The 16,880-nt window shown below is 51.3% G+C and overlaps 2 protein-coding genes and 1 long non-coding RNA gene across 3 annotated transcripts in view; 1 reads left to right on the forward strand and 2 right to left on the reverse strand.

Moving 5' to 3' along the window:
• Mansc4 (MANSC domain containing 4) overlaps positions 1–2,944 on the reverse strand; it is a 9,942-nt gene extending 6,998 nt beyond the window's left edge. Inside the window, exon 1 of the mRNA XM_005364613.2 lies at positions 2,683–2,944. Coding sequence (XP_005364670.1) covers positions 2,683–2,899 — 217 coding nt within the window. The 5' untranslated portion in view covers positions 2,900–2,944. The remainder of the gene's footprint in view (positions 1–2,682) is intronic.
• A 1,651-nt stretch (positions 2,945–4,595) lies between these two features.
• Positions 4,596–5,941, reverse strand: LOC113458007. The gene is made up of 2 exons (XR_003378457.1): positions 5,907–5,941; positions 4,596–5,114 (listed from the first exon to the last, which is right to left on the reverse strand). It is a non-coding gene; the product is annotated as an uncharacterized LOC113458007 (long non-coding RNA).
• The window catches only part of Klhl42 (kelch like family member 42), a 20,712-nt gene continuing 9,493 nt past the window's right edge, over positions 5,662–16,880 (forward strand). Inside the window, exons 1-2 of the mRNA XM_005364614.3 lie at positions 5,662–7,960; positions 16,532–16,725. Of these exons, the coding sequence (XP_005364671.1) occupies positions 7,125–7,960; positions 16,532–16,725 (1,030 nt within the window). The 5' untranslated portion in view covers positions 5,662–7,124. The remainder of the gene's footprint in view (positions 7,961–16,531; positions 16,726–16,880) is intronic.

The following is a 16,880-nucleotide window of genomic DNA, read 5'->3' on the forward strand; positions in this document are numbered from 1 at the left end:
TCCCTGACCTGCACTGGAACGCAGCCTCCTGACCTGCACTGGAACTCAGCCTCCCTGACCTGCACTGGAACTCAGCCTCCCTGACCTGCACTGGAGCGTCATTCCCACTGCAGAGTGCTCAGGACCATGGGATGTCTCCGCTGGCTCAGAGACATCACACTCTTAATAAAGCCAGATAACAGAGACACCGTGTACCCCTGAAGCAAGCCAGGGCTTGGGGGAGAGATGTGGAGAGCATTGTGCTGGAGCCCTGATCCGCCTCTCAGGAGGGTTAGCCACGGGGAGCCACAGCTCCGCTCTCACTTCTGGAACAGCCGTGGGTTTCTGCGTTCCTATCCTTTGCAGAGGAGAAGTGATCTAACACGATTGATTAATGTTTTGTTAATATCCTGGGTGGCAAAAACAGTCCCCGAGGATGGTTCTAGGACGTTCTAAGAGAAAGAAACTGAAAAGGTTCTTATCTAATATTTTAATAATATATAATATAATATTATATAATATATAATTCTTTTATGAAATATTTGTTTTGACTTTTCAATTACGTACATTTGTGTGTTTGTGGGAGGGGAGGCATGTGACATAGGTGTGTAGATAGCTGTGGGAAACAGAGACGTCTCTCCAGCCCTTCCCGTGGTTCCTGTGGAACCAGGAATGTGGTGCCCACCTACAGTCTCAGCTTTCAGGAGGCCGAGGTGGGAGTTTAGGGAAGCTTGGGCTGCTTCAAGAAAGGGAGAGGAGAGGAGGGTGGAAGGAGAGGAAGGAGACCTTAGATTCCATGTGTATCTGTTCTCCAGCTGTGGACAAGGGTGACAACCTGGGCCCTGCCTTCCTGCCCTGACTCACAGGCTGCTGAGGTGTGTCATGCTGACTAGGTCTGGGATTGTATGTGTGTGTGTGAGTGTGCATGTGTGAGCATGCATGTGTGTGCATGTGAGTGCATGTGTGAGTGTGCATGTGTGAGCGTGCATGTGTGAGTGTGCATGTGTGAGCGTGCATCTGTGTGAACGTGCATGTGTGTGAGTGTGCATGTGTGAGCATGCATGTGTGTGAGTGCATGTGAGCATGCATCTGTGTGAACATGCGTGTGTGTGCATGTGTGTGAGCATGCATCTGTGTGAACGTGCATGTGTGAGTGTGCATGTGTGTGAGTGTGCATGTGTGAGTGTGCATGTGTGTGAGTGTGCATGTGTGTGAGTGTGCATGTGTGAGCGTGCATCTGTGTGAACGTGCATGTGTGTGCATGTGTGTGAGTGTGCATGTGTGAGCGTGCATCTATGTGAGCATACATGTGTGTGCATGTGTGTGAGTGTGCATGTGTGTGTGTGCATGTGTGAACGTGCATTTGTGTGAACGTGCATATGTGTGTGCATGTGTGTGAGTGTCCGTGGGTCAAATGACAACCTTGGGTGTTGGTCCCCTCTTCCACCTTTGCTCTTGTGTCTTTCCAGGTAGCTTTAAAACTAGGGAAAACTGAAAAAGAAATGAAAGTGTTTCAGGTGGCTGTGACCTTGAAGGCTTTGATATGAGTATATGGCTGATATTTACATCTAAATGCCATTTATTATAGAGAAGAGGAATCTATTAGGGAAATTTGAAGATAGAATGACCCACATTCTATCTTCCTGTCCAGTACACCCCATATTTCATATGGATCCAAGAGAGATCTTATAAAACAGGCACGACGCTGAAACCCTCAAAGTTATGTTAAGAAGAAATTACTAAGCTAGATGTGGTAGTGTGTGCCTATAATTCCAGCACTTGGGATTCGGAGATGGAGGACCAAGAGTTCAAGGTCAGCCACCACTGACAAGTAAGTTCAAAGTGGGCTACACAAACAAACAAGGAGAAACACTTCCTGAACTTACAACTGTACAAGACAGACCCGGGATCAAGCCAGTCGACATCCAGCACGGAGCTGGAGCTGGAAAGAGTTCACGAGCCCCTACCATGACTGAGGAGTGATTGACAGTTGATGGCTCCGTGGGAGGCAGGGTCTGTATTCTATAAGGGAGCAGCCCATGGTCACAGCATAAATCGGACCCAGTAGATTATCTTTTTATAAAAGAGAATGTGAAATTGGGTGGTGGTGGGAGATTTGGGGAAAGTTGAAGGAGTGAGGATGAGATTATGGTCAAAACATTGAAATTCTCAAAAGATAGTTTTAAAAGAAACTAACAAATAATAACAGTTTAAAAGTAAATTATTGCAAATCCATTTTGCTCGTTTGCTTGTTGTTCTGGTTTTGAGACACAGTCTCAGATAGTCCAGGCTGGGCTCAGCAGTGTTGCTGAGGCTTTCCTTGAACTCTTGAGCTCCTAAATGCTGGGATTATAGATGTAGGCCACAGCACCCAGCCTAATGGAAATACTGGTCTATGAAAAAAAAAAAACCTAGTTACCCCTGGAAGAAATATATATCCATTTAGCACTGTATCAAAGACAGCAGGATGCCCTGGGTTCTACAGAGTCACAAAGATCTCATTCAAAACCACCTGCTCCGACGCTTCCTGGGGTCCTTCTGGGTCCTCCCCTTGTGCCAGGGCCTTGGACTCTGACCCGGGATCCTCCCCCTCTCCCTGGGCCTAGTGCTCTGACTTCAGGGGCCTCCCTGGTCCTCCCTCTGCCTGCCCCCTCATGCTCCGACATCACCCCCGTGGGCTCAGTCAGCCCTGAGCTCACTCACCATCCTTCCTGAGGCAGCAGCTCCGGCTGCACTTCTGGCCCGTGTTCTCCGAGTAGTACTTGAGGAACTGGGCCCCCAGCCTCTGAGACTCCTCTAGGTTCAGGAGCAGCCCTGGGAAGCGGCGGATCCAGCAGTCTCTGTAGAACACCGAGGGCGAGCAGAGCCCATGCACCCTGCAAGCCAGCCCCAGCAGCAGCAGCAGCCCCGCCGCCTGCATCTCTGGGCGCTAAAGGGAGGCAGCTGGAGCTGACCGTGGGCTGCGCCCAGGGATTCCTTCTGCGGAGACGGCTCTGCACGGTCTTTGTTCCTCCGCAGCTGGGCCCCGGGAGAGCGCCCGTCCTGCGGCATCATCTCTGAACCCTCTCCAGCAGGTTTCGGTGTTTTGACCCTTCGTCTCTTGAAGACGGGGATGCTCCTCTTGGCTTTTCTTCTTTCTCTGGGAGTGAAGCGTCACAGACACCTTTTCCTTCACAGATATGAAGGCCAGGAGAAACCCTAGCCCAGAGTTCTGCTGAGAAAAACAATCACCTTGTCTCTTGACATCAGATTAAGGGAGGCTCTGTTTCCAGAAACAACACCTTGTTTTGTGAGGTGTTCAGTATAGGCTGAGGAGCTGGTGACTTCATCCCCCCACCCCCAGACAGGGGTTCTCTGTAGCTTGGAGCCTGCCCTGGAACTGATCAGCAGACTGATTCAAGGCTGGCCTTGAACTCACAGCGATCCCCCTGCCTCTGCCTCCCTAGTGCTGGGATTAAAGGGGCTACCACCACTCAGCAGCATGGCTTCATTTCTTTTAAGTTCTATATTGTTCAGGCTCCCAAGAAAACCAGTTCATGTACTTACTTATTTGACTTTTTAAAACTTGAAAGAAAAATATTTAAAATGTTTAATGTCTCGAAAACTGCAAACTGATTGTATACTTACTTGTTAGGGCCAGCAGTTTTCATGTAAGCCGGTCATGCAAGCCAGTTTCTTCCTAACAGAAACTAAGGATTCGACCCCCTACACCTGCACTCTGAATGCTCATGATGTAGGTGAAATACAACACCATTAAAGGGCATATGTGGCCGCTCTTCAGGCCTGGTGACCCGAGGTCCATCTCCAGTAGCCCCTGTAGAGGCAGGGGGGTGGACCCCAAGGAGTTGTCTTCTAACCTGTGCACATGTGCCTGTCTCCCCACTGCACATCACACATGCGTGATTCATGCTCACACGCGCACTCATACACACAGTGTGCGTGCTCAACCCCCACACACATGTACACACACGTGCACACACGCACGTTCTCACACACCATGGTGCCCATGTCAGAGACAGCTTTGCAGAGCTCTCTACTGCCCTGTGGCCCTGAGGCTCAACCTCAGGACATCAGACGTCCTCAGCAAGCACTTTGACCAGCCAGCCACACCCCAGAGCTCTTTATAATAGCATGCTTTTGTGTGCAGCCCTGGGACCTTTTGCTGGGTAATATTCTACCGCTGAGCTGCATGCCATCCCTAGAATGTTCTGGAGAGAGTTCAAAAGTGAGATGTGGATCTAGACAAAAGCCTTACTCCCACCCCCGCCCCCAAGCCTAATTCAGTAGGTCTGCTGTGGGGACCAGAACTTAGTTTTACCAATGTTCCAGCTGACATTCTAAGAATTTTGGGAACTCTGCCCTCGAGAGACTTGTTGAAGTTGTCCACTTTCAACCCCCAGACTTTTGAGACAGGATCTCCCTGTGCAAACCTGGCAAGCCTGGAACTTGTTATGTAGACCAGGCTGGCCAGTCTTCAACTCAGAGCTGACTGCCTCTTTCTCCTAAATTCTGGAATTAAAGTATGTACCACATGACTCCCTTTGCTGGAGAAATGTTTTTCTTAACTTCAGGTATATAGTATTTAAAACAGATACACAAATCAAATATTTACTGAGAGTAAACCGTAAAGGATTTTAATTAATAATTCATTGCTTTGCATTTAATTTTACCATTTACTAAAAGAAAACTTGTATGCTGATGATATGGATATGTTTATTTTGCATAAAATATTTTTAGAATTTGACAATTTCATACATGTATATAATTTATCTTGAGCATATTCTCCCCTTATTAATTTCTCCACCAAACACCTCCCAACCAACACACATCCCTCTGTCACTTTCAGGTCTCCCCACTTTTTGCATCCCACCGAGTGCTGCCTGCTGGAATGCCGGCCGCTCTTGTTGGCATGATCTCATGCAGGGACCCATAGCGTCTGTGAACTCATGAATGCCACAGCCATGTCGCATTCAGAAGACAGCACCTCGTAGCCCCCTCCCCACCTTCCTGCCCTCTTCCACATTGTTTCCCAAGCACCGGGGGAGGGTTGCTATAGATGTCCAGTTTAGGGCTGAATCTTCAGTCACGTCTCTGCATTTTCACTGTCTGTCTGTCTGTCTCCGCCCCGCTGCCCACTGCAGAAAAGATTTATTCAGCCAATGTGATCTATGAACACAACATTTAAAGGTGATTTGACAACATAGCCATTTAGCAAAGCAGCAGGAGCGGACTCCCCTGGGCTGTGACCTGCCGAGCTGTAGGCCTCTGAGCAGAAGCTGCCCCTGTGCGAGCAGTTGAATGATCAGGGTCAGGTCTGTCTGGTGGGTGTGCTAACACTAAGCCGTGCACTCACAACGCTTGAAATCGTCGTTTAGCTACTTTGTAACAAAGGAGTTTATGTGTGTTTGTCTTTATGCCCAGCTTTCTAGAATACTCACTGTGTGGCTTACTAAAATTGTTAGATTCTTTTAAAGACGCCTGGTTTCCAATAATGTCATTGTGTTGTCTGGGGCCAAAAACCTCGCTGGACTGGTGCCTGGCATTGTCAGGGGACAGGTCCAGAGTCCAGTCCCAGCTGATCTCACCGTGCTAGAGTGACTGTGGTTGAATTGCCTCTCTAATGAGAATCATTCTCAAAGGTCGGCTTTTTGGTTTGTTTTTAAAAGGCAAGAGAATACCGGTTGAAGGCCGATCTGTGATCTGGAAACAAAAGCTCCCATTGGTAAAGGTTCTAAAGAACCAGGGACTCAGAAAGAGCCTGTCCTTCTGGTGACCCACTGAATCCACCTCGGTGCTAATGGAGGCACAGACAGATCCAGGTCCAACCTCTTTGAAGTCGTAGCTCCCAGCAGCCCCCAGCCTAATGTCTAATGGTAGATGTGGCACTTTGCCTTGCCACAGAGACAGCTAAATCCTTGGCCCCTCACCTGCACCTTCCCCATCCCCAAAACACTGAGAGTGACAGATACGGAGTGGAAGCCATCCAGGAAAGGTTCAAGGCCTGTCGATCACAGCGCAGTATCCCAAGTTTCTCGGAGAATCCAAGAAAGTAACAGTGTATATATAACAAACAGCAAGTTCATGCATTTGTGTCTCTTCCCCCCTAGCAAGGCAGAACTCCGCTAGAATGTTCTTTCTTGCTCCTTATCCTTGCTTATAACCTGCAAAATGCAATGGCTGAAAGCCCCCTCTCTGTGAAGCAGCAGACTTGGGGGGGAGGGAATGGGGGGGGGGTGATGCAACTTAGGGGCCCGTGCCTGTAAGCATCTACCTCTTCACCAGCCCCTAGAGCTCAGCCTTCTAACCAAGCAGCCTCCCAGGGGAGATGGGACCAGCCTTCTAACAGCTATGGTTGGGGTGATGGGGGTGGCTGGGCAGGTGCTATCCGGGGTCAGATTTGTGCTAGAAGTGACAGGCAGAATGCGTCTCAGTGTCCTCTCTATTTACCCGCTCCTTCTGGTGCTCACTCTGGGCCACTGGCTCTCCAGAGACCCTGCTCTGCCGTTTCCGGCGCTGGAACCCCGAATATGCCATTGCCCTCCTGTCTGTCTGTCTGTCTGTCTGCCTGCCTGCCTGCCCGCCTTGTCCATGGAGTTAATAACTTTTCTAAAACTCCTTAGCTCCAGTAATCCATCAGTGAACTCATGAACCACCAGACTGGTCACAGTTCAAACTCTAACAGTTATGACTAGTCCCAGAAATCTCACATAGGGACCGCCGAGCTGCGGCGGGAAACCTGTACAATGACTTGTGCTTAGGGAGAAGGCATCGCGAACCCGCTCGTTTGTTTGTTTCCTAACTAATTAACAAAAAGTTTAAAGGCCGTGCTGGAGGAACGCACAGTGCTGCTGCGGAAGTCGGGAGTTCGGTTCCCGTGTAGGGAGGCTCACAACCGCTCGTCGCTCGGGCTTGCGGGGTCATCTGCCGCCTTTGGCTTCCCGTCGCCTGCGCTCACGCGCACGAACCCACACAGACACGTCGATAAAAGACACAGAGAGGCCATTTACACAGAGGGCGCCTGACTTGCCGGCGGGGCCGAGTCCGGGGCCGCGGCGGCGGAAGGAAGCGCTGGCCCGGCTCGGCGGCGGGTGTGAGCCCGGGGGAGGAGCCTGCGCGGCCGGGCGGCTGGGCGCAGCGGCCCAGCCATGTCCGCCGAGGAGATGGTACAGATCCGCCTGGAAGACCGTTGCTACCCGGTGAGCAAGAGCAAACTGATCGAACAGAGCGACTACTTCCGCGCGCTCTACCGCTCCGGCATGCGCGAGGCCGTGCGGCCCGAGGCCGGCCCCGAGGTACAGCAGCTACGCGGCCTGAGCGCACCGGGCCTGCGACTGGTGCTGGACTTCATCAACGCGGGCGGCGCGCGCGAGGGCTGGGGCCTGGCGGAGGACGAGCTGGCCGAGGCTAGCGTGCTGGCCGAGCTGGTGGAGGCCGCGTCCTTCCTGCAGGTCACGGCGCTGCTGCGCCTGTTGCTGTCGCATGTGCGTCTGGGCAACTGCTTGGAGCTGTACCGCCTGGCTCAGGTGTACGGGCTGCCCGACCTGCAGGACGCCTGCCTGCGCTTCATGGCCCTGCGCTTCCACCAGGTGCTGTGCCAGCCGCACTTCCCGCTGCTGCTGTCGCCGCCGCCGGGTCCCGGAGACTGCAGCCTGAAGCAGAGGCTGAGGGAGGACCGCATGCGCGGGACCCCGGTCCTAGTGGCCCTGGGGGACTTCCTCGGGGGACCCCTGGCCCCGCATCCCTATCAGGGGGAACCCCCGTCCATGCTTAGGTACGAGGAGAGCACGGAACGCTGGTTCCCGCTGGCCAACAACCTGCCCCCTGACCTGGTGAACGTCAGGGGCTATGGCTCAGCCATCTTGGACAACTACCTCTTCATCGTGGGCGGGTACAGGATCACCAGCCAGGAGATCTCGGCCGCACACTCCTACAACCCCACCACCAACGAGTGGCTGCAGGTGGCCTCCATGAACCAGAAGCGGTAAGAGCCAGCTTCATTCATTGCCCAGCTGTTTGCTGGCCAGAGGCGGTGGCATCTCGCTGAGTGCTGCTGGCCTCGTCGCGCCTGGCGAAGTTCCCAGAGAGCCCAGGGCTCGCCAGGAAGAAGTCACCTAGCCTAGTCACCGGCCTTCTTACCGGTGCGAGCCTTATGCTTCTCTGTCTCAATGTGCTCGCAGAGGATATTGCAAAAGATAACTGCTGTTTTTTTCCGTCTCTTTTCTTTCCTGGTCTGATCCGAATTATAATGCGGCTTGGGCATTATATGCTAATGCTGGCTTTTGGGGGAACTTTTGTTGTTGCTGTCAGTGACTTTGGGTAGGAATCCGCTATCCCCGCTATCCCTAGGATGACATTAACACGCGCCACATAGGGGTTCTTTTCTTTTCCCCTTTCATTCTCTCCTCTTTTATCCTCCCTAGACAGCAATCATCTTTGACCCAAAACTTGAGCCCCGAGTGGTCACCTACAGAACCGGCATGCCCTGGTCCCTCTGTAGAGTCCCTTGCGGCAGTACCAGCAGCAGAAAGCCTACATACTACCTTCCTGCTTATGTTTGGTGGTTTTCCTTTATCTCGGTGCGTTCCTCCGGCTGGTCTTGAGCTCCTGGACTTGCTAGGCCCAAGTGATCCTCCTGCCTTCTAGCCTTCAGAGTAAAGGTTTGCACTACTGCAGCCGGCTTTCTACAATAAATAATCTCTGTTATCTATAACTTCAAATGAAATGCCTCTACCATGCCAGTGGTTGACAGACTATCATTTAGGGAATGAAAAAAACAGCCTGGTTGAGTCTATGGAGCTGTGGACTCATAGGGCCAGAGGCCTTTCTTCTGCCCTCCTCCCCTCACCTTTCCCTTCCTGTGGAATCCTCTTGCCTTGACCCTGGGTGACTTGGAGAAGACAAGGCACAGCTTGGGGCCAGGGTGGGAGAAGTAAGGAGAGGAGTCAGGGGAAGAACAGGAGAGAGAAGCAGATAAAGGAAGAGAAAGGGAGTCAAGACTGCAGGGCCAAGTTGCCTGGGAAGTGGGATCCTGTGTTGCAGGCTTGTTCCCCCCGGCTGCTTAAAAGGCTGAAGCAGGTAGGTTCCACGTTAAGGACCTTTCTAGGTTACAGGTGAGTTCCAGGCCAGCCTGGATAATGAAACAAAACTCAGAAGAGTGGGGAAACGGTATCTCAGTGTGTGTTGGAGCGTTTGCTAACCACTCATGAGGCCTGGATTCAATCACCAGCATCCCAGAAGCAGAGAGAAAAGTGATCAGGAGAGGACTGGCAGGCTACTCTCTACCAGGTCACCGCCTGCTGCCATCCAAGTCCCGCTGTGGTCTCCACCCTGAACTGGAACCGCCTGGGCCCATCACAGGACAAGGGACTCTGAGGTCAGAGGTTATTTGCAGAAACAGATCTTATTCTGCTGGCTCAGACGTGAAGAGCACTTGCTGCTCTTGCTTAAGACTGGTGTTCAGTTCCCAGCGCCCACAGTGGGTGCTGTAACTGCAGCTGCAGGGCATCCGGGGCACTCACATGTGTGCATCCACATACAGGCACGCAAATAAAAATAAAAAATAAATCCTAAAAATCCTGGCAGGCTGAAGCATAAGAAGTAGAGATGAATGTGTCACTCACTCCTTGTCCCTTCCCGAGGTACTAGCTAGGGGTTGGGGGGGGGGGTCATCCAACCTCCTGTAATACGATACTTACATCACATCATCCTGGCTTGAGAGGCTGAGGCAGGAAGATCTGTTGTTGAGCCTGAGCTGTAGAGACCCTTTCTGAAAACAAACAAAAACAAAATAATAAAGCTTAGCATCAAAATTGTTATCTCAAAACACTTTTTAAGCGCTCTAATTAATCAGCAAAGGTGGTGCTCTGAGATTGGGTGGAAGGTTCTAGGTCCTGTCTTACCTCTCTCCTGCGTTTCTGAGATTGGGTAGAAGGTTCTAGGTTCTGTCTTACCTTTCCCTTGCGTGTCTGAGATCAGGTGGAAGGTTCTAGGTTCTGACTTACCTCTCCTATGTGTGTCTGAGATAGGGTGGAAGGTTCTAGATTCTGTTTTACCTCTTCCCTGCATGTCTGAGATTGGGTAGAAGGTTCTAGGTTCTGTCTTACCTCTCCCCTATGTATCTGAGATCGGGTAGAAGGTTCTAGGTTCTGCCTTACCTCTCCCCTGTGTGTCTGTCTCCAGCTCCATCCACTTGGACTAGGGATGGTGACCTTAACTCCACCGTCCTGACCCCTTACCTGTCTTCTCTTTTTAGCCTGAGATCCTTGGTCCCTTTGCCTCAAAGTGTTTTTTCTGTTCTCTTTAAACATGGTCAAGCTGTGTTGCACTCCTGCCTCACAAGGAAGCTAAAGTGAGTTCCTCCGCCTTTAGTGCGGTGCCAGGCACCTGAAGCAGCTCCAGGAAGGGAGGGTTTGTTTTGGCACATGGTTGAGGGCAGAGAAGGCGTGGTGGTGAGAGCCTGAGGGAGCAGTCAGGAGTGATGGATGCTGGTGTCCAGCTTGCTCTCTTTTTTATAGTCTGGATCCCAGATGGTAGAATAGTGCCGCCCACTTTCAGGATAGGTCTTCCCTTCTCAGTTAATCTAGAACATTCTTCGTGGACCGCCCGCCCAGAGCTTCTCTCTGTAGTTCTAGATCCTGTCGAGCTGACAGTATTAGCCATTGCCACATGTCCCTTGATTATTTCACTGTGAGAAATTATATTTCATTCTGAGACAAGGGAAAGCGGCTGTGTGGGGAGGGGGTATTATTATTATTAGGGACCAAGAATGACGGCCAAGAACACACAGTGGAACAGAGTGGCTCAGCTCATGGCAGAGGGGTGTGTGTGTGTCCAGTCTTGTCACAGTGTCACGTGACTCCATCTATGGCTGATGCACTGATGAGGGCAGAGGCTCCTGGCTCGGCCCTCCCTAAATCTACTTGTGAGCAATGCAAGGGGACCAACCCTTCAACGCATGAGCCTTTTACCCACTAGGTACCCAAACCACAATAGAGTCTACACATGCATGTTAGGTATTATAAATGCATGGATGCTTACATAAATATAGGCGTGGCCAGCGTTATCATCTGGAGCTGTGTGTGTATTTATTTCTGAGTGAGTGGGGCATGTATCTGCATATTTTTACTCTAAAATTATTAGAGTACTTAATGTTTCTTCTAATTAATGGTTATTGTATATGTATATTTGTAACGATTACCTAAACTCTTCTTTTATTAATAGAAGCTTGGGAGTCAGATATGAGCTTAAAGCCTGACTGATCAGAGAAGTGAGGTCCTCTCTCTCTCCATCTTTGATTCTAACCCCTCCCTACTACTTCCTGTGTCTCTCTATATGTCGTGGGTCCTCCAAAACCTCTATGACTGATTCCGGTCAGCTAGCAGCTGGCTTTGTTCTCTGATTCAAGGTAAATTTTATTGTCAGTTGGGAGCATCAGAGTGTGATCAAAATATCCCACAAAAATTTTTTTGTGTGTGTTCACAGATGCGTATCTATTGATATAATTTCTGGTTTGGTTTTCTTTGTTATTTTATTAATGTTTTTGAGCCAGGATCTCACGTATCCAAGTGGGCCTTGAACTCTGTATCTGAGCATGGCCTTGCATTTCTTCACTTCCTGCCTCCACCCCAGGAAGCTGGGGTTAGCGGCGCATACCGGCACACTGGGTTGTTGTCTTAGTGTGTGATTCAACGCTGGAGTCCTAACGTGGCAGGGTGAGTGATGTCAGTGAGTAGAAGAGCGGGTGGCAGTTCTGGGGGACCTGGTGTCCGTGTGTCACCCACAGACCTCCTCACCCTGGACCACCCTGGTTATTCCCTGGTGGAAGTGAGGAGTCGGGGTGTGAGGTAACAGAGTCTCTAGATGTTGGCAATTGATTCTGCCTTGAAAACAAGGGAATCGCCAACAATTGGACCTGGCGCAGCCAGCAGAATGCAGCTCAGTGCTGGCCATGCAAGCGCGCAAGCCCCGGTTCCTAGACCCTGGGTTTGAGTGGCTACATGCAAGAAGCAGTTTTATCTTTTCAGCTGGATTTGCTGTGTGTGACTCTTTTATATCCTGTCCATGGAAGTTTTCTCCAGCTGAGAATGTGGACTACGCCTCGGTACCACGTTCTGTCATACGACTTTGCCTTTTTGTGCTGAGATGTGAATCTCTGAGATTTCTTTTCAAGGTACAGTGTAAAGTTACAGGCTTGAAAATGGCCTGTGTATGTGTTCACATGCATGCACACACACACGCGCGCGCGCGCACACACACACACACGTAATTTTTTAAAAATAAAATGACTGTACAAGTCCCAGCATTTTTTATTTTGGAAGCTTTTTTCAGGCATAAAACACCGGTTCATTGTCTGAACACAGATTTGACTCTTGACATGTAAAAGCTTGCGTGACCACAGAATTGCCTCCCCCTCCCCGCCTTAATTAGGGGCGGCTTGCAGGAACTGGCCACTGACTGCAGCAATGTCTAAGATTGTTCCTAGGGTCTCCCTCAGCCCTGGCTTCTGCTCCGAAGGTGGAGCCAGGTGGGTCCTGTTTGTGTGAATGCAGCAAGGTCGGAGAGGCCTCATGGGCAGCCAGCTGCTGGCAGAGGAGCCCGAGGGGGTACCCTAGAGGGACTTTGTCCTGCTGGGGAGCCCACACAGCTGGACTCCAGGGGAGGAGAGAAAGTGGCAGGCCTGTTAACCTCCACAGCCCGAGTTCTGGCCAACAGTTGAAACTGCTTTTTGAGTTTCCCACAGGTGGTTGGAGCCACAATGAGCGCTTGTGTTTCCCGCCTTCTTCCCTCTCCGTCCTGGTCCCCAGCGGAGGTCACTACAGCAGAGGCAGGGAGGGGAAGGAGCGACCGAGGAACTGGACGGGGACGCTCACACTGTCCAGGCCAGGGAGGAATGTTGAGTTTCACAGTCACAGAATTGTCTGTAGCAAGCCACGGTGGCTTTTTGTTTCCGGAACTGTTTCTGGGTCAAGCGTTGTCCTCACTTCATCATTAACCCCAGCAACTCTGTGAGGCTGGCTTTGTTATTGGCCCCATTTCTCCAGTGAGTCTAACTTCCTTTCACGCGGTCACAGGACGAGACCCCACTCTGGGCCATCGCCCTCCTCATTATGGTTTTCACGGCTGTTGGTCGGGGGCCAGGTGTTTAACAAAGTTCTCATCACTTAGGTTTGAAGTGTGTGCTTGAGTCAGGGTCTTGCTGTATAGCTCAGCTTGGTCTCTCACTGTGTAGCCCAGGCTGGCTTTGAACTCTTAAGATTATCCTGCATCAGCCCCTATGGAATCGTATCCCCTCCCTGCCTCTGCTTTGGAAACTGAACCCAGGGCCTCGGGCGTGCTAAGCCACGCCCCATTGTCGTCAGGCTGTGACTGCAATCCTAGAGGGCTTTTTATTTCTTCTCAGTGAAATGAAAATCAAATTGCAGCCATGTCTAATTTTCCCCACTTGCTTTTTATTTATTGCAAACGAGTCATATACAGCTACAAAATGGAGGCTTATTTGGTATGACAGTTAGCATCTTCCTTCCTGAACAGAGAGTGTCAGGGGCCAGTATGAAGGGAGAAGAGGTAACTGGGGAGTTATCGGTGGCTCAGATGCACGGCACCGTCCCGCTCCTGAGGTGGGCAGTGTGAGCCGCTTGCAGACACTGCAAATGAGGTGTCGGGGTGTGGGGAAGGGATCACAGACTGCAGAGCTCTGGAGGCTCTCTGCGCTGCAATGAGAAGCCAGCCCTCTCCCATGGAGTTAAGAAGCTGCAGTCCAGGCTGGAGAGAGGGTTCAGCGAGTACGGAGGCTGCTGCTGAGCCTGACGACCCGTGCCCACCCCGGGGATGCGTGTGGTTGAAGGAGAGAACCAACGCCTGCAAGTTTTCCTCTGACCTCCATCTGTGCACTGTGGCATGCACACTCCCACATGCACGCAGGTGCACACACATGCTCACGCGCGTACGCAGAAAGAGAGAGGAGCTGAAGCAATGGTTTCACAGTTAAGGGCACACACTGCTGTCCCAGAGGACCTGAGCTTGGTTCCCAGCACCCTTGTCAGGTGGCTCATGGTTGCTGTGGGCACCTGCATTCATCACCTCGCACACGCCCAGCCTCATGTGTATGCAATTAAAAACAAAAAACAAATCTTTTAAAAAATAAAACTTAAGGAGGAAAATCACCCTCCTCATGCCCCATAGAGCAGCCTGTGTGCTTGACTCTACTTCAGAGATGGGGAAACTGAGGCACAGATCTACTGAGCTTCAGTCCCTGCCCCAGGTGGCACAGCGGTTCGGCAGTGGGGTGTAGATTTCCTTGTGCAAGCCCGGAGTTGGAACCCTCAGCGATTTGCCTCTAAATTTAGCAGTCGGTTTGTTTTCAGGCGGCCAGCCCATCTGCAAGCAAACCCAACATTAATAAACGTTTCTCTTGACGAGAGCTCGCACGTACGGGGTTTGGAGGGATGAAGTTGTTTACTTAGCTGCCTGTCCGATTGGTCTCAGAAAAAAAAAAAAAGGCCCTTACCTGTTTGCTTAAGACAGAGGAGCATGCTGGATGAATCCCACATGGTGTTTTGATATTACAGAATTTACTATCTGTGTACCTGTGGGAAGTGAAACCAGCCTGAGCCGGTCAGGATTTAGTGCCTGTTTACAAACGTTATTTCCTCTGGTTCACCAGAACTGCACACACAGGGAGGGCATCATGGTTGGACGTTAAGGACCATTGGCAGTGGGGACCCCCCAGTTGCTGCCACCAGGGTGAAGTCCATCTGCATGGCTGGCTGGGTTTAACGGCTCCGAGGCTCTAGGTGAAGGATGCTGGGTTCGCCTTCTCGTTTGGAAAACAAAATGGAACCGGTTCTTGTGCAACCTTACACCGTAAAGCTCTGTACTTTCTTCGTGCTCTTGCTGGCGAATGCCTTACTTTGCTGTGGCCCTGGACTCGATCTTCCCACGCACACTGCCTGGGCTGCTGCTTTGCCTTTGTGGCTTCTGCCCTGTCTTTCCTCCAATGTCCTTCTTCCTGGAGCAGCCCTTGTTGGAGTTAGACACAAGGGCCGTGTTCAGCACGCTCATTTCACGCGGCACAAAGCCTCGAGGTTGTGCCGAGAGCATCTCTTGCTTGTGTGTTTAGTCCCTAGGGTGAGATCCCCCCACCCCCACGTTAGAGGTGAGGACCTGAAATGGACGGGGTGCCCAGCCTTTGTGTTGTAGCCCACTGCAGGCTTGTGAACTTGCCTGTTGTGTGTCTCTACAGAGGGGTGGGGACTCCCTCAGAACAAACTGACTTTGTCTTACTCAGCTAATATTTGAAGCCGACGAAAACACATTTGTCGAGACACGTGTTTGTTAACATCTATAAGTAAACTACTGGACCAGAGGATTTTAATTTGTTCGTCTTAGCGCTCCCACTTGTATATAGCAGTTGGGTGGTGTATGAGCTGCTGCCCTCTGGTGGGGGGGGGTCCCTACTGGTGGCTATGGGTCTTCTTGGCCACCCGTTAATGCCTCTATTGTACCTGGATGGAATCTCCTCTCTGAGGGAAAATGAACGAGCCATTCTGGGAGGAGAAAGCCTAGGGGTGCGTCTGTGAGTCTGTGTTCTCTCTCTCTCTCTCTCTCTCTCTCTCTCTCTCTCTCTCTCAAAGATGTATTTTAAAAATATTTAAATGTATGTTTGTATGAATATATGCCACCTGTGTGCAGTGCCTGAGGAGGCCAGAAGAGGGCGTCAGATCCCCAGAGCTGGAGTTACAGGAGGTTGTGAGCTCCATATGGGTGCTGGAAACTGAACCCGGGTCCTCTGCTAGAGCAGCCAGTGCTCTCACCACTGGGTCCTCGCTCCAGCCGTGCTTTCTCTCCTGCCTGTCCCCCTGGAATATCATGTCCTCGCATCTGTAGGCAGTGATCCTCCTTGTCCCCTCCCCGTTCACTTCTTCCCTCTCCTCCCCCACCTTCAGGCTGGTCTTGGGTATTTCTTCCCCAGCTGGTGACGCTGTTTGGTGAGGTTGTGGAATGTTTAGAATGTGGGTCTCTCAAGGGGTGGGATTTGAAGGCCACACCAAGCTGCTGCCTGGTTCCTTTCCCCTTTGGTGTAGGAGTCCCTTCTGTTTGTGTGTTGCTTTTATTGGCTGATGAACAAAGAAACTGCTTTGGGCCTGATAGGGCAGAATTTAGGTGGATGGAGAAGACAGAACTGAATGCTGGGAGGAAGAAAGCAGAGTCAGGGAGAAGCCATGGATCCTCCGCCTCAGACAGAACACAGGTTAGAATCTTGTCAGGAAGCCACAGCCAGGTGGCGATACACAGACTAATGGAGATGGGTTAAATAATATGTAAGAGTTAGCCAATAAGAAGTTAGAGCTAATGGCCAAGCAGTGTTTAAATTAATACAGTTTTTGTGTGGTTATTTTGGGGCTAAGCAAGCTGGTCAGCAGGGACAAACAAGGGCATTGTAACAACTCACGCTTCAACGCGGTCAACTACACCCTGAGAGGGTCTGCTGGAGAGCTTCCTCTCCCCACATCTCCACCAGGACTGACCTTGTGGGCTTGCTTCTTTCTTTCAGCTCCAACTTCAAGCTTGTGGCCGTCAGTTCGAAGCTCTACGCCATCGGCGGGCAGGCGGTGTCCAACGTGGAGTGCTACAATCCTGAACAAGATGCGTGGAATTTTGTGGCTCCCCTGCCAAATCCTCTGGCGGAGTTCTCTGCTTGCGAGTGCAAGGGGAAGATTTACGTCATTGGCGGCTACACCACCCGAGGTGAGGGGGGGCATCATTGGCGGTTACACCACCCGAGGGGGGTGGGGTGAGGGGGGGCGGTGAGGGGGGCGTCATTGGCGGTTACACCACCCGAGGTGAGGGGGGGCGTCATTGGCGGTTACACCACCCGAGGTGAGGGGGGGCGTCATTGGCGG

This window comes from Microtus ochrogaster (assembly GCF_000317375.1).
Source record: "Microtus ochrogaster isolate Prairie Vole_2 chromosome 14 unlocalized genomic scaffold, MicOch1.0 chr14_random_2, whole genome shotgun sequence".
NCBI classification, from domain to species: Eukaryota; Metazoa; Chordata; class Mammalia; order Rodentia; family Cricetidae; genus Microtus; species Microtus ochrogaster.